The sequence below is a fragment of the Balaenoptera musculus genome, chromosome 8 (genome assembly GCF_009873245.2).
Source record: "Balaenoptera musculus isolate JJ_BM4_2016_0621 chromosome 8, mBalMus1.pri.v3, whole genome shotgun sequence".
NCBI lineage: Eukaryota > Metazoa > Chordata > Mammalia > Artiodactyla > Balaenopteridae > Balaenoptera > Balaenoptera musculus.
The window spans coordinates 66,233,139-66,258,820 of NC_045792.1; the positions used below are offsets into that span (position 1 = coordinate 66,233,139).

A 25,682-nucleotide genomic window follows, 5' to 3' on the forward strand; every position below is an offset into this window, starting at 1 on the left:
GTGGTTCACTCTCCACGTCTGAGCTTCTCTGGACGCTCACCCTCTTTATTCATGACCATTTGGGGATGAGGCAATTGAAAGCATCTGGAAATCTGGGTTTTATAGACATTTCACAGAGGCCCAGCCAGGCTCCAGCTGCTTTCCTTAGCAGGTCAGCCACCGCCCTACCTGCCTGCCTTCCTGGTCGCTGTCCCTGTACTCAGCCAGTGGGCCTTAACAGCTGCACTTGTGTGGGGAAGACGCACTTCTTTCTAAGAAAACAGCAGCCGCCCTATGGAGATGGTGGTGGAAGTGGGAGGTGGGGTGAGGGGCTGCATCCTGGTGTGAGATCCAGGAAGGAAGGACCGATTCGTTCCTTGTTTCTTGTGTTCAGTGATGTTTCTTTCTGGGAAGAGCACAGGGAAGGGAGGAAGCAGCACCGGGGGGCCAAGTAGCCAGAACAGGGCTGGTGCCTCTGGACCAGCCAGCTGAGGAGAGAGCCTGCTGGAGCGTGAGCCCAGGCAAGCTCCTCTCCCCAGGGACTGAAGACACAGGCCACTTTCCGTGGCTCGGTCCTGCAACCACTCCCTGTCCCTGCAGGGCCCAGGGGCCGTCACAGGTTGCCCAGGCTGCGCTGGGGGTGTCTGAGCAGACTGTCCAGGCAGGAAAATAACAGGAAGCAAATGTAGGTGATTTGTCCTTGTTCTGTTTCAACTTGTACATTAGCATCCCTTGACATGAGTTATTTGTCTTGGTTTCTTTGAATTCCTAAGTGGATTGTAATTTTTCTCCCGGTATTATTTGACAGCAGTCATTTTTCAAGGTTTTACTGCGTTCTTCAAATACTTGGAATTTTTGGAATAAGTTTAGGGAAAGACCGCCATCTTCAGGTCAGACAGTGTAGTGCAACGTTGGGGTGTGTCCAAGGGAGCCTCTCAGATGCCGCAGACCAGCAGATTCTTAGGGCTTTCCCTTTCCTTTTGCATGAAAAGTGAACTGCCTCATCAGAGGGCTCTGGGCTAGAACGTATTAGCAGCCCTTTCAGAAAAAAGAGAAAAGAAAATTAAACCCCAGTGGCCACTTTGGGAGTTGCTTGTTCTGGTTTGTCTCATCTGCAGTAATGGGCAACCGCCCAGGCTGCCCTAGCCCCACTTGCGAGGACAGACTTTGCATTCTTCACGGACATGCCTTGGGGGTAGTTCAGGGGCCTGATCCCTCAAGGCCTCGCGCACACGTCACCCCCATCTCAGCTACCCTACAGTACAGTACATAATGGCAGTGTCGGGACAGTAGAACTCACCAGTGTGTCTGAAACTTTCCTCTCTTAATTTCTGCTTTAAATTTTTAGTACTTCCATTTCGTTGCTGTCAGAGGAACAGCCATAATTTCAAGTAATCTCACCCAAAGTACAGAAACATCGTGATTATTGGGGAAAATAATAATAGCAATGATAATAATAACAAATTACATGCTTGGCACAGCATTGTGGATTTTCCATGTGTGTGATCTCCTTTAAGCCTCGTGATGCTCCTTCGAGGTAGGTACTATTATTATCCCTGCATTACCGATGTGGAGAGGGCTGAAAGCGCCCCTCCCAGATGACTCAGCTAGGAAGCGGTGCCGGCGCCAGGACTCAGACCCAGACCCTGTCTGCCTCCTGAGTCTGGTGCTCAGCCCTCCTCCCCTGCAGCCTCCCTAAGCAGCAGAGAGAGAGGCAGAGCCAGAGACCAGGAAGGAAAGCGACCTCGACCTCCTCGCAGAACAGCTTTGGAGGAGGGGGAAAGTCCTTTGTTAATCCCCCAGGGTAGCTAAATTACCCTTCACAAGTCACTTTGGGGAGATTTTAGGATTACATTTACCTTTATCACTGTTTACAACTGCTGTGAAGAATAACTGGAGAGATTATAGCAATAAAAAGAGAAAATGAGCATTTCCCCAAGTCAGAATAGAAATCTGTGTATTAAGATTGTGTCAGGGGCTGCTGAGCCACGGGACATCTCAATCCAGGTAGGATTGTGCCGGTGCAACATCAGTCTCTGTGGTGAACCCTGCAGGCAGACAAGGGTCCAAGCTCCTGCTCAGTCATCCTGAGTATTTGAGCCTAGGAAGGCTCTGTGATCTGACCAAGCTCCTTTTAGGTCCAGGGAACTTGTGGCCAACTAGAATGAACATCCTGAAGCACGACTCTTTGTGTTTTTGTTTCCCTTTATAGATCTTTCCTCATAAAACTCCATGATGTTTCAAGATAGTTTTGGATTGGCGGTTTCATTTAATAAAGTAATAGATGTGCTTCATGTATAAGCCAGATCACACCCCATGCATGGCCTGTGAGGAAGAGCAGCCACCCCCTGCCCCCTTGCCCTGTCTCCCACCCCCCAGTCCTGCTCCTTAGCAACAGCTGCTTGCGGCCTTTTTGTCCTTGCTTTGTATAGTATCTCCGTATTTCTAAACAACATGCTCCTACTGTGTATCTCAATCCATCGATCTGCAGACATTATCCGTGACTTCTTACTGTGGAAGACCAGGACTTAGCTCTCTGAACTTATTAGCACATCCTCACCCCCCCAATATGGTTATATCACAATTTTTGGTTTAATGAATACTCAGTGTTTATATTACAAACCTGTGCAAATTTTGTACACAGCATGGTTTGTAATGTGTTAGAACCATTTTCTTGATTGTAAAACTTGTTTTTTCTAAGGTTTGTCATTGCCTTTTCATTTGTTCAGTTTTTATATACCTACACAAATTCATCCTCCACATTTCTAACAGAATTCTCAAACTCTTCTCCAGATGGTCAGCTAAGTCAGGGAATCTCTCCAGTCCCTTTAGGAGCCCTCCAGCTCCTCGTCCGCTCTGGGCTGGCTGCTGTCCAGGTCAGCAGCCCAGCTGCGGGCCAGCGTGTTCCTTTCACCTCTCTTCTGGGTTCCGGCCTTGTCTCCCTCTTTTTTGATTTACTCCCTCATTTCAAAAGAACATATCCTCCTATTGCTACCTGAGAGTAGTTGCAAGGAAGGTCGGTTTTCTGAAACCTGACAAATCTGAGAGTGTGTTCTCACATGTGATGGCTAACTTGGTTTTCATCATGGTTTGCACCTTAGGCTTGTGAAGCTTTGTTCACATTTTCAAGGTAAATTCCACATACGTTCTCCTTGCTAATGAATCACACTGTATGTTTAGTGCTGGAGAATACGGCCATCCATATGAACAGAGCAGGTAAATGCTGATTTAAGTCATGGGATGTACAGGGGAGGGGATGTTGACTGTCGGTAATGCCAGTCTTCTGAATGAGAATCTTTGAGAACATGTATTGAATGGGCAGCTGATGGTTCTGATTACAGAGGCAATAAGCTGGCTCCGTACAGTCACTCTGTAGGTTCTGTGAAGAGCGGGGCTTTGTACTATCAGTTCATGGATCCCCTGTGCCCACCACAGGGCCTGGTATATAATGGACCTTAGGTGTGCTGATTTGTTCCACGGAAATCCACAAAAGAAATTTGCAGAGTGAGCACCTTTTCTATTGTTGTCATTGATATGTTGATAATCAGCATATCTACTGAGTGCCTAGGAGACTTTCTTGTAATTGAACAAGCCAGTGTTAACCTCTTTTTTTGATATCAAGGAAATTTAGTCTTAGGCTTTGGTAGACATGACTCATTGACATTCGCCCCATTTCTGCTTGTACATTCCCCACATACTTGGGATTGTTGGTTGTTGTTATTTTTGTTGTTTTTGTAAATATTTGTTTTCTGCCATATAGAATAGAACTGCCCTTTTTTGGTTTTGTGTTCCACCTTTAGTTTTGGGGAAACCACCACTGCTGGAAAGAAACTGGGATTTATTTGGGAAGGAGGAAGGGAAGTGAGATATCCACCCTAGTCTTCTTCTCTTATAAGATCTGGCAGGATGGGAAGTAGAGCCTCACCAAATAGTTTTTAGGTTTTAATTTCATTAAAACTTGAACCCAAACATATCAGGTAGACGTCTTCTTTTCAGCCTTCTAGATTTGGGGGCAGAGGGATTCCTCACCTAGCCAGGTTAAATTAAGGAGAGAGGGAGGTCTGTTTGTCCCACTGCTTTGGCCTCCAGGATGCCTTCCTTAGTCCTTTGTATTCTTAGAAACAAAGTCACCTCTTGGCAGGAATAAAGCCACTCAGATGCCAACAGTCAGGGTTTGGTTTCAAGTCACCAGCCTTGGGGAGGCAGTGCCCAATTTCCTTTGGCAAAGACAGCCTGCCCATGCTCAGTTCATTTCAGCCACTTGGGCACTAAGGTAACTCCTCAAAATAGAAACCTCTGAAGACTATCTGATGCATCTGTGAATAATTATGTTTGTCCCGAATTCTAATTTCATTTCTCAGAATTTTGAAAACGCTATTCAGCTTTTTTCTCTTTTCTCAAATCAACTTTCAGAAAAAGTAGATCTGAGTTAGAAGGATCTAGGCATTTATATTTTCTTCTGGAGATGGTGTGGTTGATGTTTGCAGCAAATGCATGGGCTGTGGCGTTGATAGATCCAAGTTTTATTCTTAACTTCAGGACAATTCCTGGGTGTGTGACCTCAGGCAAATCTGTTCATCTCTGAGCTTGTTTCCTCATCTGTAAAAATGATTTTAATAAAATCTGCCTACAGTGTCATTGTGAGGCAGTGACCCTGAGGTCATTGTATAGAGGTCACATATATAGAAAGCACATTGTACAAACACTGAATGGACACAGTTCTCTTTCTTTCTGCAGACACAGGTGAGAGACCCACACTCCGAGCAGCTTGTAACGGGTGGGCCGTAATCAAGGATCTTAACAGTCACGTAGCTTCACAACTTGCTCCCAGCTCTTGGCTTATTTGTGTTTATTTTTCCATTGCTAGGCAGGAGGGATAGCTAAAGTAGGAAAGTTCTTTTGCTTCTACCCCAGGATCTAGTTAATCTCACATAATACACTGCAACAATAGTAATCTTAGCAGCTGTGATTTATTGAACACTTCTTGTATGCTAGGCCCTATGCCGAGCACCCTCTGTGCATTATTTCCTTTAATCTTCCAACCTGTTCTGTATGACAGTCATATATCCCCATTGGACATATGAGAAAACTGAGATTTCAGGTTCTTGTCTGGCTCCAGAGTGCTTTGTACTCAGCACCTTGATTTTCAGCTGTACTTTCATGGTCCCCACTGAAGAACGGTAAATTTTACCCTCCGGTTGTTCACCTTCCTGACCTCTGACACCTGGAGGTCTGGGCTGTGGTCCCTGAGTTACAACAGTTTTAACTTCACCCCAGCTCGGATTCCCTAGCCCATGGGAGCTGGCGAGGCAGAAGAGCTGGGAGTGAGGTGTGCTCAGCAGAGAGACTCGGATTCTATTCACAGGTATCCCCAAGGCTCTGCTTGTATTCCATTCTTTCCCGTAAACTCACTGCCTACAGACGCCACAAGAAGTGACAGAAATGGTGCCTCTCAAAGCCGGGTAGGGCTGGGAGCTTGCTGCAAGCGAGGTTTGGATAATAAGGGTTGGGTGATGGACATGCAGACAGCCAGTTGTCTGGATAATGAAGGAACAATGCCTTTTGCCCTCTGCTCCTGTACTGGTAACTAGAGGACCAACAGAGGGACCAGGCACGAGGCATCACCTCCTCATGCACCGCCTCATCTCTGAGGGCCTTGCACCAGTGTCTGTGCTCCCAGCTTCACCTGTGTTGTTTTTTCTCCTCCTACCCACTGATGAGACTGGAAGCGCCTTAGCAGCAGTGCCCCATACATTTCTGTGGGCTTTGGTTTGCTTATAATTGAAAAGATGATGCGATGACATTTGAGAAAATTTTGAAAAGATCAGAGGTACTTCACCCCTCCCTATAACCTCACTTCCCTAACATGACAATGGCTTCTACTTTATTTTAAAAGTTTTCTTCCAGCACAGCATATTCTGTTCCCGCGTGGCCGCATCCAGGTCTCAGGCCATCCTGAAATCCACCAGACAGCTGGACCAGAGGCTGGGTCCATGTCAGAGCTTCACGTTCCTCTTCTTCATTTTACCTGATACCTTTTAGGGTTTTGGAAGCCTTGGTAAAGATAGCACTCTGATGTTGAGCAGGAGAGGGGCTTAGCCCTCTCCCAGATGGTGCTGGGCCCTGGCCACACTCCCTGTATGTGGGCAGCTGGCACCAGGTGGGGTATTGGGCCTCCTGCCCTTCCACATTGTGGCCAGAGATCCACAGCATGTGGGTAGCAGGTCATGGGTGTAAACCAGCACTTCCTCAGGATATATTTACAGGGTTTTGTGAGCAAACAAGTTTGGGAAACTTTGAGCTATAGAAAGTTACACAATGTTTCTCTTCCGCAGTGCTTTTAATGTGTTATATTCAGATGAACCTCAAAGGAGAGAGGTTTTATGAGACATAATAGTAGCTAACATTTATTTAGTGTCTACTGTTTGTTGAATGGAGGAGCTCCAGTAAGCTCTTAATATGCAGTACATCATTTAAACCCTATAGCACTGGGACTTCCCTGGTGGCGCAGTGGTTAAAAATCCGCCTGCCAACGCAGGGGACACGGGTTCAGTCCCTGGTCTGGGAAGATCCCACATACTGCGAAGCAACTAAGCCCATGTGCCACAACTACTGAGCCTGCGTGCCACAGCTACTGAAGCCTGCGCCTAAAGCCCGTGCTCCACAACAAGAGAAGCCACCACGGTGAGAAGCCTGCGCACCGCAACGAAGAGTAGCCCCTGCTCACCGCAACTAGAGGAAGCCCGCACGCAGCAATGGAGACCCAACGCAGCCAAAAAAAATTTTTTAATAAAATAAAAAATAAAGAAATAAGCAAAAAGATTAAAAAAAACAAAAATAAACCCTATAGCACCCTTGGGAGGTAGGTGCCATCACTGTCCCCATGTTGGAGGCTGGGGGGACTTACCCAGTGTCATAGCTGATTGGCAGTGGGCACAAAGTTTTGTGCTGGAGCAGACTGAGCGCAGATTCCACCTCAGCCAGTACACAGTACTGCTGGCGAGCAGCTTGGAGCAGCCTTCTTTCATTTGGGACTTCTCATTCCCTATGGAACTAGTGCTTGGAAGGACTCTAGTTGGAGAAACGCCAGCGTAAACTTGAAAAGTGAATAGGGATTGGTGGGCGAATACTGACATGGGTTTCTCTTGTGAACCCTGTTGGGTTCTGAGCTCCCTGGAGCCCCTGTACCCCAGATGTCTTTGTGTCACATTAGGCTGGTCTTGCTGCCTATTCAGCAGGAGAGGCGGGCATGGGGGGGCTGGAGTATAGAGTTTAGGCCAGTGGTTCTCCGACTTGGCTGCATATTGGAATTCATCAAGGAAGCATTAAACATTACTGATGCCTGGCCTCATTCTCAGAAATGCCAGTTTAGCCTGGGTGGGACCCAGGCATTGGTGATTTTTAAATGCTCCGTGGTGATTCTGCTGCATCCTGGGTGAGAACCACTGGTTTGCCACACTCCTTTGTGGTCCGGTTACCATATCTTATACCAAAGCAAGGAGAAGAAAGCATTTCCATTTGTTAGTTAAATGACTTACCAGGGTTTTGATTTGTTTGTTTCAGTTTTTGTGAATGAGTGACTGGTCTTTTTTTTTACTGGTCCCGTATAGCCCTGCACCATGAATCCTCTCCATGATCTAGACCCATGACTCTAACTTTGCACTGACAGTCACATATTGACCAGCCCTTTTGCAGAAGTTTTAGATTGGTTACTAAGGGGACTCGTGAGGCAGACACTCAGCTCTCTTATTCCTGATGGAAGAAGTAGGTGGGTACCGTTGCTCAGAGCACTGCATTCATGCTGTTGCTAGGGGAGCTGGGGTGACAAGTGCATTCTGGGTGATGGCGTTAGCTGACCACACCCATACCGCTTATTGGACTTACACTGTAAATAATGGGCTCCAAAGGGTGTCACTGTCATTTTCACTTGAGTCAGGTAAAACTGGGTAACGGAATTGTTTCTAGCTTTGGTAGTTGGGTAACTTAAGTTGTTGTTTCCTACTGTGTCTACAAAAAGACTTTTTTAGGCACTTGGGAAAATATATGCCCTTGTAATAATAGACAATGATTGTTTTAACCCTAAGCTATAATGGCTTTTCTTAATATCTTCATCTTTTCGAAGGCACAGACCCGAGGCTATTCAAGGCGGAATTCCGGGATTTCGAGACTACCACTCTTTATGCAGCTCAAGATGGATGTGTCCCAGGTTGATCAAAGGGTTTGTAATGGGAATGTTTCTGTTGGTTTCTTACAGTACAACAAACACCTCTTCGTGCACATTGGGCATGCCAACCATTCTTACAGTGACCCATTGCTCGAATCAGTGGACATTCGTCAGATTTATGACAAATTTCCTGAAAAGAAAGGTGGCTTAAAGGAACTGTTTGGAAAGGGCCCTCAAAATGCCTTCTTCCTCGTAAAATTCTGGGTGAGTAAGACCTTGCTGTGATTTCAGTGGTTTTTGTCTGAATGGTCGCATCCCACACTTGAGGGCAGAACACTGGCTGTGGATTCCCGCTGACTGATCTGCAGGATCGCCAAGGGATCACAGACTCATATCCGTGGGCCGTCCTCATGCTGGCCTTGTGGCACATCCATGTGGTGACCCAGGTGGCATTTGCTGTCCCTGCCAAAGAGACACAGGCAGCTGCTTGGGCTTCAGGGCTCTCTCATGCAATGACAAGAAACTCTGCAGATGGCTGGGGTCACAATGGCAGACGTGAGGCACTTAGACCCTCTTTCTGTTTGTTCTCACACCATTAAGCAAAGCGACCTATAAATTCCACTGGAGCGTAGGACCTGAGGCAAAGAAGGGGCTTGGGTGGAGCTGAAGACATGCTCCAAGATTTTATAAGTGTCAGAGAGAATACAAAATGGCTCTGCCCATTACGTGCCTCATTTGTGCTTTAAAACACCAAGGGCACATTCCCCCAGCTGCTGGGGCTTCCTGCTGTCCCCCGGCCTCTGAGGAGAGCTTTGCTGTCCCTTCTCCACTAGTCAGGCCCGGGCCAGGGGACTGCTGTTGGGTCAGGGATGTCACAGCAAGCGTAAGGATAATGTGTGTGTACTGGGGGCTTAAGAGCAGAGGACCTCCTGGCACTGAGCGTTTATAACTCCTCAGTCTTGACAAGAATAAAAAGAAAATGGCTTCAAATGTTTGCGCTTCTTAGCGTGGCATTAAAGGCCCTAAAAGAGCTGGTTCCGGGTGTTTCCCTTGCTGTCTGTCCTACGGCCCGCCTTTGTGTGTGAGTGGATGGACTTTTTACTTCTCCTCCTTTCCCTCCTTCTTTTGAGGTGGTGGCTTCTTTATTATAGCACCTTCCTCACTTAAACAAATGGTTGATTTTTCTTTTAGTCCTATCGCGTTGTGTGCTTACTCAGTTCCCATGCTGTGTCATAATTATTTGGATGTGTGTCCCACTCCTCTCTGGACTCGACTGCTTCCAGGCACCTATTCATAATGGTGACTTCACTGATCGAATGCCTGCTGTGGGCCGGGAGCTGTGCTCATGCTTTACATGCATTTTATCCAGTCTTCCCAGTGTTGACTGGAATTTGCCTCATATCCAACTAAGAAAACAGAGACCCAGAGATTACAAAGTACAGGCTGCACCAGGGTGGGGACCTGGGGCTTGAAATCAGATCCGTTTGACTAAAGTGCCTTTGCTCTGTTTCCTGACTGCTTCATGCCCCCTGGACCCCACCCACAGGGTCTGTCAGTCGCTCTCCATATCTGCGAAGCTAAGCAAGCGCCTGGCACAAAATACTCAACAATGGGGGAAACAAACAGATGAACTAAGGAAAAATTAATATTTTAAGTTCCTTGGGAGGAAATTTACGTATTAAATTTAATTCGTTTAGTTTTTTTTTTAATCCTTGAATGGTAATTGGGTTTCATTTGTCATGCTTCCATACTGAATTTGGATCGTGGAAGTAGCCTTCTACTTAATTTAATGTTCTCGGGATCAGTAATACATGTGGACACCCTGAAAAAGCACTTCCTTTTTCTAAACAGTCACTTCCTTTTTCTAAATTAGTGGCTGCCACCTAGTGACTTGAATGGTGGTTGGGGGTCAGTTATATGATAACACAGCAGTTTTCAAAGGGTGTTCTACAGACCCTTAGGGGGTTCCTCAGTATCCTTTCAATGGGCTGTCAAGGTCAAAACTATTTTCATTATAACACTGAGATATTATTTTCCTTTTGAACTCTGCTGATGTGCGCATTGATGGTTCAAACATAATAGGGTAAAACTGCTGAAGCCTTGGATCAGTTGGGCTGGGTTGCATGCACAGTTTTTGGGGGCTTTTTAAAAATAAATTTATTTATTTTTCATTTATTTATTTTTGCCTGTGTTGGGTCTTCGTTGCTGCGTGCGGGCTTCTCATTGCAGTGGCTTCTCTTGTTGCAGAGCACGGGCTCTAGGCACGTGGGCTTCAGTAGTTGCAGCACACGGGCTCAGTAGTTGTGGCTTGCGGGCTCTAGAGCACAGGCTCAGTAGTTGTGGCGTACTGGCTTAGTTGCTCTGCAGCATGTGGGATCTTCCCAGACCAGGGATCGAACCTGTGTGTCACCTGCATTGGCAGGAGGATTCTTAACCCCTGCGCCACCAGGGAAGCCCGCACAGTTTAAATTTAAAAAAAAAAAAAAAATCAGTCACACCAAGAATGCCCTTTATGAGGTTTATTATATCTTGAACCTAGAGTACACACTGAAAATGAACGCAGTGAGCCTGCCTGCTACATCAAGGAAAACAACTGATAATTTTTGTTGCCAAAGATAAAATTTGAGCTTTCAAGTAAAAATAAGAATTTTGGAAAACTTGTATCCACTTTGGTGAACTTGACAGCTTCCCAATATTTAAAAGACTTTTCTGTTGGAATCCACGGTCATATTAACAAATGTGGTATTTTATTTTTATACTGTGTAAGATAAACCAATGGATTTTAATGTAACAGAGTGTGAAAAGTTCATTGATATGGTTTCAGACTCCACACTATAGCCAACCTTTAAAAACTACCGCTTGTCAAGTTTTGGTGTAGTGTCAAAGAAAAATGGCCACAATTATCTGAAGAACCTATTAAAATACTCTTCCCTTTTCCAGCCACACATTTATGTGAGGCTGGGTTTTCTTCATGTACTTCAACCAAAAGTTGAAGTACAAATCATGACAGATTGAATTTAGAAGCAGGTATGAGAGTCTAGGTATTTTCCATTAAGCCACACATTAAGTAGATTTGCAAAATGTAAAACAGTGCTATCCTTCTCACTAATTTTTGTTGTTTTTTAAAATATAGGTATGTCTAATTTTAAAAAGATATATGTTAACATCCAATGGGCTTAATATTATTTTTAAATTAGGTAATAAATATTTAAAATTTTTCTCAGTTTAAATTTCTGATGTGGAAAATACAGCCAGCTATAACCTACAGAAACAAAAGCTCTTTGAGGTCCTCAGTAAATCTTAAGGGTGGAAAAGGGGTCCCAAGATCAAAAGTTTGAGAGCCACTATTGTGAAGGATATAAAAAGAGACTGTTCTACCCAAATGAATTAAAATTAATCAGAAATTGTAGATAAAAATAAGCCATTTTCAGTGCTTTCAAATTAAACAGTATTGGTTTTTTTGTTTTCTTTTTTTTTTTTTTGGCTGCGTTGGGTGTTCGTTGTGGCGCGTGGGCTCAGTAGTTGCACCTCACGGGCTTAGTTGTCCTGCGGCACGTGGGATCTTAGTTCCCCGACCAGAGATCAAACCCACGTCCCCTGCATTGGAAGGTGGATTCTTAACCACTGGACCACCAGGGAAGTCCTCTATACAGTATTGGATTTTAATGATAAGATTTCTTATGGTCAGCATGTTGTTTGACTATAAAGTGGAATGCAAAGTATTAGAAAGTTGTTTTTGTTTTTGCTTCCAAAATTTTCCATTTTATACAGGGGATGATTTTAATAAATGCTTTCAGTGATGGGACCCTTCAGTCATGAATCCCCAAATAATGAGGTCTAGATTTGCAGATGTTTAGAGTGTGGTGGCTAGTATGAGATTTGCAAATGTAGAAACAATTACTCTGAGATTAGATATTAGTTTATTAAATTAAGATTTGCGGAATTAAAATTGAGGTCTTCTATGAATATGATGGAAGACGTCACTCCTTCAGTATAATTGTTAGCAGTACTTAACCTTTATGAAGAAATTCAGTTCTGCCTATGTTAGAATAAATGAGGAAAGGCAGTTTGAATTAGGTTTACAATTTGCTGCAACTTGAAATCTCATTGGCTTCCTCTAATGACTGAGAAAGCATGAATTACACTTAGACTCTCTATCCTTGAATGTCAATGGGTGTTTCTTAAGTAGGCTTAATCTTCCTTTTGAAATTTCTTTCATATTAGCAATTTGCTTCACAGAATTTCATTTTTGTGTGAATTCAGTGCCTTTCAACAGAGGTCCTATCCTCACGTCTCCTTTCTTCTCCTCCCTTTTTCCTCTTTCTCAAAGTGCCTGCAGTCTCCAGGTTGTCACCATCAGGCTGACTCTTAGTTTGTTCATAATGATTGCTCCATGTCCAATCTGGGCTCATTCAGGCTAGACCAGCTCAGGAGTTTGCTGTGGGAGAAATACTGAGTCCAGCTGAGGTACCCGCACTTATACCCAAGCTGTGACCCCAGCTCTTTGCCAGGGGACACTGAGGTAAATGGGATGGCAGTGAGTCATTTAGCAGTCACTCCACTGGCTTCAGGGTGGAAGACTCTGACTGGCCCCCCAGGACTCAGGCCCCAAAACACAAGTGAATGGCAGAGCCACAGATGCCAGTGTGGGTGCCCCTCCACCCTGTGAGCCTTAATGGTATGGGACACCCAAGGGCCCCTGTGAATGGCTGTGCATCTGGGGAGACCTTTTTTTTTTTTTTAAGAGCCTTACTGAGGTATCATTTACATACCATAAAATTTTACTCATTTTCTGTGTACAAGTCAATGATATTTAGAAAAATTTGCAGAGTTTTGTGGTCATCACCACTCTTAAATTTTAGAATATTTTTATCATTTCAAAAAGATGCCCAGTGCCCATTTGCAGTCAGTCTCTATTCCCACTTCCAGGCCCAGGCAGCTACTAATCCACTTTCTGCCTGTACAGATTTGCCTTTTCTGGACATTTCATGTAAATGGAATCATTCAGTGTGTGGTTGTTGGCATCTGGCTTCTCTCGCTTATAATGTTTTCGTAGCCTGAGTCAGTAATTCGCTGCTCTCTGTCGCTGAATACTATCCCACTGTATGGATAGACTGCATTTTACTTATCCATGCACTAGTTGATAGACTTGTGGATTGTTTCCACTTTAGGCTTTTATAAATAATTCTGCTATGAGGTCTTTGTGGACAAGTCTGTGTGTAGACACATGGTTTCGTTTTTCTTGGGCAGCTAGCTATGCAGGAGTGGAGTTGCTGGGTCTTACGGTAACTCCGTGTTTAGCTTAAGAAACTGCCCAACTGTTTTCTAAGGTGGTTGTACTACTTTACAGTCCCAGCGGAGAGATGTTAGGGGTCACCTCCTCCTTTGACCGTTACGTCAGCAAGTATTAGGATAGGGAGAGATGGCAGTGAGTATGGCAGGTAAGGGACCGGTGGGAAGCACCAAAACAAGGGACATGTAAGGCTAGTTAAGGTGTGTTCAGGTACATCAAGGTGCTTTGCAGCTGGGCCCTCACTTATATAGGAAACACAGGTGGGTGGAAAATGAGGAGAGAGAGGAATCAGGGGGGTTCATTTGTATCAGTCATAGGGAGCAGTCAGTGGTTTCAGCAATTTTTGAGCCAAGAGAGTAATAGGATTCTTTTTACTGTTAAGCAACTTTCTCTACATTTTGCCTTTTTAATTTTTGTTCTTTAACTTCTTCCTCTTATGACAGTCTCCTGTTTATTTCCTTTCTCTTCCTTCTTGCCTACTTTTTATTCACTCTTGTGCATTTTTTATTCACTCTTGTGCATTTTAATTCTACTCCACATCTCATTACAAAGAGAGGAAAGTGAATTTGCTGGAGCAGGAGGGAAGGGGCTCCTCTCTTTTTCAGCAGTGTGTGACCGTGGCTGTTAATGAGTTCCTCCTTTGAGCCAGGCCCTGGACTAGGCATAAGCACGTACTTGGTACTATTTAAACCCTGTGAGGTACATGTGATTATTCCCACTTTACACATAAAGAAACTGAGTCATGGAGAGGCAGAGTGATTTCTGCAAAGTCACACAGCTAATTGATGCCAGATCTGCTGGACTCCGGAATCCATGTGCTTTCCACGACGTCTATGCGTGGAAGCCAGTGCAGGTACCTGAAGTGAAGCAGTGTAGTTTCTTTGTGAAGGCCTGTCAGTATGGGGCGTTCAGGTGTCTGTTTACCTGGGCACCAAGGTGAGTAGACTACTGTTACCAGGAAGTTCAAGTTGGATCCTGAGTTTTAGCAGAGAGATCAGTGCAGCCCTGGTAGCTGCCTGTGCGGGGAATAACACCTTCGTGTTCACATGTTTACAGAGCCAACATCATAACCTTCTAGGCAGTTTTCGAAATCTATAATTCTTAATTCATTCCTAAATGCACCATGAATATGGCTTAATGTGATACATGTTTATGTAGTTTCAACCAAGGAGTGCATTAAATCTGGCATCCTGCTTTTCTTCCTTATCCAGCACCCTTCCCTGTAGCTAGATGTCATTAGATCCCTAATACCATTATTAATGACTACATAATATCCTCTTTACTGGGTGTATCATAATTTAACCATTCTTATTAGACATTGATTAGGATTTTAGTGTGTGTGTGTGTGTGTGTGTGTGTAGGTATATGTGAGTTTGTGTCTGTGTGTAAAGAACCAAGTTGCTTTCGAAAGTTGTCAAGCAGTTAATAGTGAGTCTACCAAGGCATCTTCATCAGCCTTGTGTGGCATAATTTAAAAGAAAACAACTTTCTGTTGTCACTTTGGTTTTTGGCTTCCTCTACATCTGCAGTTATTTTTTCTTTCCATTCAAAGTCTTTAAAATCCTTCCTCACTCTCTATAGAAACAACTATTAATAAGGTTAAACATACTGTGTTCCCTCAATTCTAAGACATATACTTCCCATGTCAACAGTCATAGAAGTGGGATGCTTCTTACAGTGGCCATCATAAGCACCGTGCCCACCCCTACACAGAGGGGTAAGTCATGATGTAGTTATTATTACTTGCCCTTTGCGACCCTGGGCAGTGTAAAAGGCATCTCACCACCTCCTTGTCACCTTGGTTGAATTACTTGCACTAGTAGTGTATACTACTATACTTAGTAGCTTAAATTTGAATCCCTAATTAAAATGCCTCAGAAAAATTATAGTTTGATGCAGCATTGAAATTGTTATTATAGTTGAGGAAGAGTGTGGGACAGGATTTGTACTAAGTGAACATTTTGCACTGACAGAAAACCATGCTCCTTATTTTCCTTATAAAACAACGGTCAGATGCTTTGTGGGCTCTAAGAAAGGAAGATGTACACCCACAAGTGGACAGAGCTGTGCTTCATGTCAGTACTGAGATCCATGCAGGTGGGTTGCCAGTGATATGGCAGACAGTGCAGCTAGTTTAAGATAAAATGTCAGCTGTCTTGGAATTCATCATAGAATCCCCAAAACTAGAAGAAGTAGGTGTGATTCAGTCATGCGTCCTGAAAGACAGAAACCCAAGTATAGCTTGCAGCTCACTTTCAAAAGAAGTTTGTTTCCAGCCACATGTAGCTTACTTAAGGGAATAAACAAAATGATGTATTTAACCAAATTAAAAAATGCAATGAAACTAATATTTTTGGAGGAGCCTCAAAATTCTATTCTCTGTCCTAACAGTCCTCAAGAGTGTCAAACTTGGGGACACTGGTTCAAAGAAAGCCGTGTCACTAACATGTTACTTATAAACCTTACAGCCAAAAACTATTCAGAAGAATCATTAGGATGATGAAGGCTTACTCTCAAACTTTGTTTGGAATAATAAAGAAGAAAATAATATGAAAATGAAATTGTATGGATCTGTATCCTGTGGTTAAGAAACAAACTCTTAATTATAATATTTCTTTTTTCTCTCAAATCATTACTAAATTAGGGGTATGTTAGAAATCAGGATATACTCCATGTTACCCTATGGCTATTTATGCTTTGCTTTTTAAGATTCTTGGGATTATGATCATCCAGTGCAAACAATTAACAATTTATTCATAGTCATTCAACTTACTTCCTTAACCTATTTTTCTGGGGGAAGAAAAAGCAAGGCTAGTCTTACTAACCAGAGCAGATGTGAGAAGATACTATAAAACAGAAATGGAAAGCGAATTATCTGGAAAGAGGGCAGCCTTTAGAAGATGTTTTTATCTTGGTAGGAACGAAATGACATTTGTTGGACAAAATGACAGGCACTAGAAATAAAACAACTGGGCTTTATTTAGGGAGAAGAAACTGGGTGCACATGTAAACTGGCCAGATAGACCCCCTCCGGAGTTTCAGCCTGTTTCTAATTGGATTCTGCATGGTTTAGGCTGGAATTGTAGACTTGAGTCTATCATTTGGAACCAAATGTCCCTGTTGCAATTCATGGAAAAGGACATTAGCAAAATGGAATAATTTGCTCCCCACATGTTTTAAACGGTTATCAATAAGGAAAGGGCCTTTCAGTTCAACAATCTTTCCCTTTCTCTCTACTTGTCTCTTCTCACAACAGTGTTAAGGTCTGAAATTATGTGAACAATAGGAAGTAATGGAATGATGTAGTGGAAGGAAGATTAGCAAGAAATACCATGTTTAGAGGTACTTAATGGGGCTAATACATGATAAATTCTCTTCGGTAGACTGTGACCCTATGATTATCTTCACCAGGGTCTGTTTTTTTGAAAAATCATCTTTGGATAGCAGGTTCTGATATTTCATGTAGAAGGATGGGGGTTGGAGGGTGCATGGTGGTCAGTCAGTAACCTTGCACATCCAACCCATTTTGGTTTGATTTTATGAGAAAAATATCTGGAGCTTGTTAGCGCTTTCTGCATTGACTGCTGTCTATTATTGCTTCCTTCCTGTTTTCCCAGCCCTGTGCCCTAAACTTTGTAAGCCATCCCCAGGGAGCAAGGATCCTATCTATAACATTTGTTTATCCAGCAGTGCAATGTATATAGCAGATTTTCAACAGTTTTTTATTTTTTTATTTTATTTACTTATTTTTTTAATTCAGTTGATGAAGAGTTATTTCACTCAGTACACCTAGAGGAATTGCTGTACATGGGGTCCTATAATTGTCACTTGGCCAGCTCTGATAGTGTGGGCAGATATCATAGGCATCTGACAGTTTGTTGAATAAATTTCTCAAGGAATTTACAGAAAGGGGGTAGGAGGAGACCTCAAGAGATTCACACAAAAACCTTTCCAGGCTCTCTCTGGAGTTGTTAGGTTCTTATAGAAATAGTTTAATCATTTGCATTAGTAATGAATATACACATCACCAGTGAGTCATTCAACAAATCAGTCAATTCACTGATTTCTACTTTGCTCCTAGAAAGCTGGGGAAGCAGACATGAGTAAGAGGCAGACCTTAGGGTCTGGTGTGGGATGGCAGACACACTGTGGGATAGGGGCTCTAGTGGAAATGTGGAAGCACAGAGGTAGAGGAGGAGCTCTTTCTGCCTGAGAACATTCTGGAAGGCCTCACAAAGATGTGGCATTTGAGCTGAATCTTGAAAGAACTTAATCAATGGAAGGAGAGTGGGAAGGAGTTTTCAAGGCAGGTGGATGCTTGTGCAGAGACCAGGAGTCCTACTGAGAGTTGACAGAAGGTCCTGGGGGCCGCTGGACCTCACAGAACCTGGAGAATGGTGAGAGTTGAGGGTGGAAACGATCTCCATGGCAGTGACTATTTAAAAGAGTCTTTCTGAATCCCCTGAAAACATAAGGCAGAATAGGACAGCCTGGAAGCTGGTAGCAGAAGCTCACTCTGCTTATCCCTCAATCCCTCGACCTCAGTCCCGCCACGGATACTTTTTTTTTTTTTTTTAACCTTGAACTCTTCAGGACATCTAGGCAGAATCTAAATTGGGAATTCCCTTAACCTCATGGGAGAATCCATCTGACAGCTGTTCCTCTAATGCTTTCTCTCCTGGGCCATTGGGCTCAGTGGTTGCTAACAAAGCCAAGGTCAGGGGTCCATTCTTTCCTTCATGGGGCTGTTTAACTCTGCTCCGTGCCGTGGTTACAGGCTGAGATGCAGAGCCACTGTGTCCCCAAGAGCTGCTGCTAAGCAGAAGCCCAGGGGAAAGCAGACGTGTGGTACACCTGCACCTCCCAGCATTCACCCTGTTCACGGAGGCACAGTTAGCTTCACTCTGTAACCATCACCAAGAAAAGCTTGAGAAGGAAAGAATTGAAGTGGCACAATCAGGGTGTGGCTGCTTATTTCCAGACCCAGTTTTGCAAGCAGTAAGTGGATTACCTGGACGTAGTCATAAACCCCTCAAGCATCTTGGTCAGTTGTCTAAAACTGGACCTATACCCTTGGTGATGTGTGAAATTCCCTCTCCCTGTGAAGGTAGAGATGCAAAGTACACCCTACCCATCCACCCCCATTTTAATGTACTGTTTACATTACCAAAGCAAGAGAAGCTTATTAAATTTTCCAAGCAGTTCCAAAGACTATAGAAGAAAAAGTGAGACCGACCGCCACCAGCCCTGTACCCTTCCTGACTTTCTATATGCATCTACAAACATTGTACATACACCGTTTGTTTTTACTAAAAGAAATATTGTGCTCCATGTGTTATTCAGCAGCTTCATTTTTTTCCCACTCAAAAATATTTTGAGTATAAGATGTCTCCTTACAGCAATGAAAATTTGAGGGTAAGTCCCAATTTTTGTTATTCTCTTTTGGTAAAGGTGAATTGTTCTGAGTTGCCAGATTTAGCAAATAAGAATTCAAACCACCCAGTTCGATTTGAATTTCAGGTAAACAACGCATACCTTTTTAGTGTCTGTCCCGTGCCATCTTTGGGACAAAGGGATATGTCCCTACCCCTACGAAAAAGTATGTTGTTTATATAAAAATCAAATTTAACCAGGCAGCCTGTTATTTTATTTGGCAACTCTACACTTGTTAATTAGTTGATTGATTTGTTGTTATTGTTCTATGTAAGACTGTTCATGCACAAAAGCTCCAGACCAGAAGAAGGCCTTGTTTTCTGGTCTGGAAAAGGTGGTCTCTGACCGACGTTCGCATGCCTGATGAATGCGCTGGGTGAAGGGCCAGCTCAGCTGGGCACCCAGGACTCATTAACTGCCTCCATTGGAGAGAACTGGCCTGTGCGGCTGCTTCGTACTAGGGCCTGACCTTCGCTCTTTCACCCCAGCTACTGTGTGAAGTCACCAGTGGCAGTTACCTGGTTGTGTGGGCGATATTAATTGAATTTTTTTTTAATGAATGCCAGTATTTGTAGGAATTTGCAATGCAAACAGCCAGTCTTTCAAGCAGTGCCCATTGTAATTAGAGCAAGCTTTTAAGATTCTTTGAAGTACTAAATGTTGATGAAATTCAAATGGGGTGCCGATCTGCACTATAAAGGGGCTCTTGGTGGTTGTTTTTTAAAATCTTCTATTTTGTAGATGTAAATATATGCCGTAGTTCGTGGGAAGTAACTTGAAGAGCGGGGCGGGGGGCGGGGGGCTGAGTTTATGCCTCTTATTCTTATTTAAAACAGCTGTGGCCGGAGAGCTACAGCTGCGTCCTGTTGCACCGGGCAGGGGCACCATGGCCCCATGGCCCCTGCCCCGAAGTGAACACCCTCAAAGGCTCCCTTCCCTTTGGGCAGCTTTCTCGCTCTCCCCAAATGCAAGTCGACCTGCCCCGGGGTGGGGGTGGGGAGGGGGGGTGGCAGCTGTCCCACAGTCATCCCAGCTTCCCGCACCCCAGGCCTCCGAAGCCACCGGGGCAGATGCGTGCAGATGAGTCAGGCGGGAGGGTTGGGGAGCAGACAGCAGCCTCAAGAGTCCCCTGCCCGGGCTGCCTCCTGGAGCACTTCTGCCTGCCGGCTCACGGCGCGCCTGGGGGAGCAGCTGTAAGGCCCACGTGGTGCCCTGCCTGGCCGAGCCTCACCACGTGGCAGGCCTGGATGGACGCCCACGACAGGGCCCGGCTCCCAGCGCTGCCTGCCAAGGAGCCAGATGCTGCCATTGGAAGAAATTGCTTCACAATTTGAAATCTTGGTCCTTTGATCGTGGCTGGGAGAAGATGAAGAGGAGAGTTTCAAAGCAGTGGTTTGAAAATGCCAGCGTCTCCTTGCATCCGTCAGTGCCTATTATACTGTCTCTTGTCAGGGACAATCCTCTTGATGTTTTCATTTTTGCAACCAAGTAATTCCCGCCCAGCCCTGCCAAGCCCTCCAGGTGGAAGGGGGAGGCGGGCGGGAAGGGAGTGTCTGCAGCCTGCTCCTTCCCTGCCCGGGGCCCAAGCCCTCTCCCCGCCTTTGGACTGACCTGCTCCCTCTTTCCTCCTGCAGGCCTTTTCTTTCTGAGGCCAGTGACAAAGTAGTTGTCGTCAGCCAAATGATGCCTCTGCCTGAGCTGCACCATTCCGTTCCGCCCTTGGCAACCCTCACGCTCATTTCCCTGTCCTTCAGGCACCTGGAGCCAGGTTTCCAGAAGCCTGAGGTTTTGCAGAGCCGCTTCCCTGGCCCAGCCCTCCCCTCAGAGGGCTCTGGATCCTACGTAACTGGGCTAGGCCTTGTTTTCCTCACCCATGAAATGGGAAGAATCATTCTTTGAAGAATATTGCTTTTTTTTTTTTCTTCTTCTTCAATTTCAAAAACATGAAATGAAGCAGTGGAACACATCCATGAACAAATACACTCGCTGAGTGAGAGGTGACAGAGGAGAAACCAAGCCGAAGTCTTGTCTTGTGACTTACATGTCTCAGCTGCAGAAGTAACAAGCGTGTAAGAGAAGGATTATTTAGGGAAGAATTTGAGGAAATTTAATGTTTCACTTTTTTGTTTCCCTGCTGTCTGGTGCAGTCAGCTTTCTCTGCCTAGCATTGTAACCTGCTTCTACTTCGACCTTACACTGTTTTCCAGGACTTGCCCACATATAGATCCTCAAGTTTTTAATTCATTCCCCACACATTTATTAATGATGGCCTTTTTTGCTTCCAGGCAGGATTTCATGACATCTCTAATCATATCTTTGTGGGAAAGATTGTAATTTTGTACCTGTTTGAGCAGTTATGTCTAAAACCTAAGGCTTGTTATAAACTCACAAATCAGAAAAAGTACTAATTTTTCTGTTTGAAAAAAGCCGTTGCTGCATCTGTGCTGCTCACCTGATAAGCATGGATTGGGACTCAGACTGGCTCTGGGGGGAAAGCTTTTATCTTGTTTGTTGGCTATGAACCACCATCTACTTTGGGTCACACCTCTGGAGATGTGACTTGAGGCTCTGTCTTTAATCTCTGTCCAGGTCTGTGTTGAAGTCCCTGGGTTGACAGGAGTGGTCATCGTTTACGTTTATGTGGCACGTTTCCGTTTACAGATGGGTCTCGTATACGTTCTCTCTTCTCATCACAATGGTGGCCTTTGGAAACTGATCTTCTCTGAGGTTAGAGATGAGGAAAGTGAGACGCAGAGGAGTGACCGCTGTCCGTGCTGTCCGTCAGGTGTCTGAGATGAGATGATGACAAGTGAAGACTCAGGATTCTCAAGTCTCTGGACTAGATGGAAGGGAGGTCTGAAGTCAGGATGGAGTTTAGTAAAAATAAACGTGGAGGGCTTCCCTGGTGGCGCAGTGGTTGAGAATCCGCCTGCCAATGCAGGGGACACGGGCTCGAGCCCTGGTCTGGGAAGATCCCACATGCCGCGGAGCAGCTGGGCCTGTGAGCCACAATTACTGAGCCTGCACGTCTGGAGCCTGTGCTCCGCAACAAGAGAGTCCGCGATAGTGAGAGGCCCGCACACCGCGATGAAGAGTGGCCCCCGCTTGCCACAACTGGAGAAAGCCCTCGCACAGAAACGAAGACCCAACACAGTCATAAATTAATTAATTAATTAATTAATTAAAAATAAATAAAAATAAACGTGGAACTTGGATCCTAGGAAGCAGATAGGACCTGAAGAACTCTGTGGGTGAGAAGGGGGAGTGGAAAGGTGAGATGAGGGGGGAAATGAAAGACGGTTGCAGGATTGTCTTACAGCAGTGTTCTTAGGCCTGCGTGATTCCAGAAGGCAGAGCTGTAGGTGGAAGCGGCTGGGAAGCCGATTGCAACTTAACGGGTGTGGTAGGCAGCAGCGTGTCCGAGTTCTTATCACAGTGTTAGGGGATGTGTTAGATTACATGGAAAGGGGGAGTGGGGGTCGCTAAGAGCAGACAGGGAAATATCTTGGGTTATGTGAGTGGGTAAATCACAAGTTTCCTTAAAAGTGGCAGAGGGAGGCAAGAGAAGAGGTCTAGAGAGATGACAGCTGGCAGTGTGAGAACTCAGCCTGGTGTTGCTGGCTTTGAAAATGGGGCAAGGAGCTAAGAGACAAGGAATGTGGAAGCTGAAAGAGGCAAAGAACCCGATCCCTCCCCAGAGCCTCCAGAAACGAACACAGCTCCACCAATACTTGATCTCAGCCTGGTGAGACCCATATTGGATGTCCGACCTACAGAAGTAGAAGATCATAAATTGGTGGTGTTTTAAGTCACTAAATTTGTGATAGTTTGTTAAAGCAGCAGTAGAAGACTAATACAACAGGATAAAGAACTCTCTAACAATTAGGTCTGCCCGGGACATGGTGAGTATTTTATTAAAGTAATGATTTTCCTGTATCTGAAGGTAGTATTTAGCCAGAAGGCAGCGCAGGTCAGGTTACTGTAGAAAGGACTCCTGCCTTAGGTGGTAGGAGAAGGAGCTGGTCTCTGAACCCAGTTCATATGGAGGGTCTCTGTTCTAGGGCAAAATGGGCAAAGATTCCTTAGAAGGGCCTGTTTGCCTGGACTTGCTCTCTCCAGTCACATCGGCAAGGCGCTTGTTTTTTTGTTTTTTGGGGTTTTTTTCCTTTTAGAACATGGCCTATGACCAGCTAGGGAGGGGGAAATTTCCCCTTCTACCCCTCTTGAGTTCTTGTGGCTGGACTGAAAATAAAATTGACACAAGACAGATTAATAGGAGAAAAAGAAACAAATTTTTAATTCATGGCAATGGAGTTCACACAGAAATGGGACCTAAGAAGTGGCTGAAGCAGGCATCTATTATACTTTTTAGACAAACGATAAATTTGTGAGGAATCACAGGACAAAGAGACGTAGGTTTGGGGTGCTTAATTAGTGAAGAATCTAAACAGGGCTTGGGCTTGGGGAAGTAAATTTTTAAAGTAACAAGGTTTGTTTAAAAGGCTTCTTGGCACTAAATTCTCTATCTCTGGCGATAAGGGTGTCCTTCTACCTCCAGATGCAGGAAGTATACCTTTCATATGAGAGATTTATTTCCTGCTTTCAGGGAGACCAAGGGGAGGGTCAGAGTGTCCCTCTTCCGTTGGTTGTTTCTTAAGTAACTTTAATCGAAAATAATCAAGTATGCCATTGAGGCACATTTTGGAACGGCCTGCCCTGGGCCCCAACAGCTGGCTTATCCCCAGAGGATAGGATATCGTTTGAATTTGGAATTTGTTGGGAAGATAAGTTTGCTGGGTTCTAGTTGTTTCTTGGATTTTTTAAAATTAATTAATCTATTTATTTATTTATTTATTTATTTTTGGCTGCATTGGGTCTTTGTTGCCATGCGCGGGCTTTCTCTGGTTGTGGCGAGCGGGGGCTACTCTTCGTTGTGCACAGGCTTCTCATTGCGGTGGCTTCTCTTTTTGCAGAGCACAGGCTCTAGGCACGCGGGCTTCAGTAGTTGCAGCACATGGGCTCAGTAACTGTGGCTCGTGGGCTCTAGAGCTCAGGCTCAGGAGTTGTGGCGCACGGGCTTAGTTGCTCCGCGGCATGTGGAATCTTCCCGGGCCAGGGCTCGAACCCGTGTCCCCTGCATTGGGAGATGGATTCTTAACCACTACACCACCAGGGAAGTCCCTGTTTCTTGGATTTTTATATTTATTTGCTTTTAGAAAATATCCTGTGATCAGATAAGAGCTGATTAGGCAAAAATAGTTTGTGTGTCTGATACCAGCACTTTTTCCCTCATTTTCTTGCCTTCAGAACTATATGAAATAGGTTTGCCCTGAGTTTTCAGTTGGGAAAAATGAGTCGAGAGGGTGGATAATGAACTCAGCACAAATCGTAGACTCATTACAGAGTTTGCCTCCTCTGCTGCTGATTTAATGTTAGCATTCTTTCTTTGATATTACCTTTGCTCCACGGGAGTTCAGTGACCATATTTCTTTCTGGGATATTCATAATATCATCAGCTGACAGATAATTATCTTTCACATCAATACCTCCTCCTAGAAAATTCCCAAAGAACAACTGTGATATGGTTGGATGGCTGTGTAATTATTTTCCATGTTCAAAAGTAACTGCAAAGCAGTTGTAATAGCAAATTGCTTATTTACTGTTAGTTGAGAAGTCTTTTAAAATCTAACCTATTAAATATACACTAATAATTAAATCAAAGTTGTCTCAAACTTTTTTAAGAAAAGCAAGATAATTCAAAAACCATCTGTTCCTTTTATCTAAATGAAAGCTGAAAATGCACATAGATCTCATGACCAGCAGTTCCACTCCTAGGAACACCTAACAGGAGTGCACACATGAGTTCATCAAATGCGTATCCCTGAATGTTCAGAGTAGCGCTCTTCATAATAGGTTCAATTTGGAAACATTGTAAATGTCCATCCGTAGAAGAGATAGGTGGTGGTGTAGTCCATTCAGTGGAGTACTCTACAGTGACAAGGATAGATTAACTACACACCACAGCATGGAAGGCTCTCACACTGTAATGCTGCACAAATAGAACTAAACACAGAGGAGTCAACACTATGTGATTCCACTCGTGAAACGTTCACAAAACCAGACAAGATTAACGTACAGTATTTTAGGATGAAGGTTACTCTTGTGACATGGGGGGTTTGACTGTACAGAAAGGGAGCATGGATGAGGGGGCTTCTATTTCCTCATCTGGGTGCTGGTTACATGGGTGTGTTCACTTTATAAAAATTAATCAGTCTGTAAACTTGTGATTTGTACACTTCTCTGAATGTATGTTCTACTTGAATTTTATGTAAAAAAGTTAATCCTAACAACTTTAAAACTCATACTTTGTTGAGATTGTTTCAGATGGTGGAGTTTCATAATGTGAATTCTTGAATACCTTCATTTTTGATACTTCCTGTCATTGTACCTACGGGTCATCCATTCCGAATTAAAACTAATTAAATTATTTACGGAATTCTAAGGGACAGTGGTGAACCAAAGGTGAGAGGGTGGGAATGGTCTGCCCCAGGTGCAGGCATTAAGGAGGTTCATTGCAGAGAAGTTTGTATGGCAAAACCATCTAAAAATGGTTGTCATTTTTATTATCACACTGTGCCCGCAGTTCTAAACAATGCTATCAATAAAATATTCCTCAAAAAGACAAAATCCTTTGTTGGCCTAAGCCTTAAACAACTGGTAAAGTTTGTGTTGGGCTTTTATTTCGTATATATATTTCATATATATTTTATTTCGTATATATGTATAGACACATATATATATGCTTCAAACTAG

General features: G+C 44.2%; 1 protein-coding gene across 12 annotated transcripts in view; it reads left to right on the forward strand.

Moving 5' to 3' along the window:
* Positions 1-25,682, forward strand: part of TEAD1 (TEA domain transcription factor 1) — a 264,671-nt gene that overhangs the window by 216,469 nt on the left and 22,520 nt on the right. For all 12 annotated transcript variants that reach the window (XM_036862669.1, XM_036862668.1, XM_036862667.1 and 9 more), the window contains one exon: positions 8,234-8,407. In XM_036862669.1, coding sequence (XP_036718564.1) covers positions 8,234-8,407 — 174 coding nt within the window. The remainder of the gene's footprint in view (positions 1-8,233; positions 8,408-25,682) is intronic.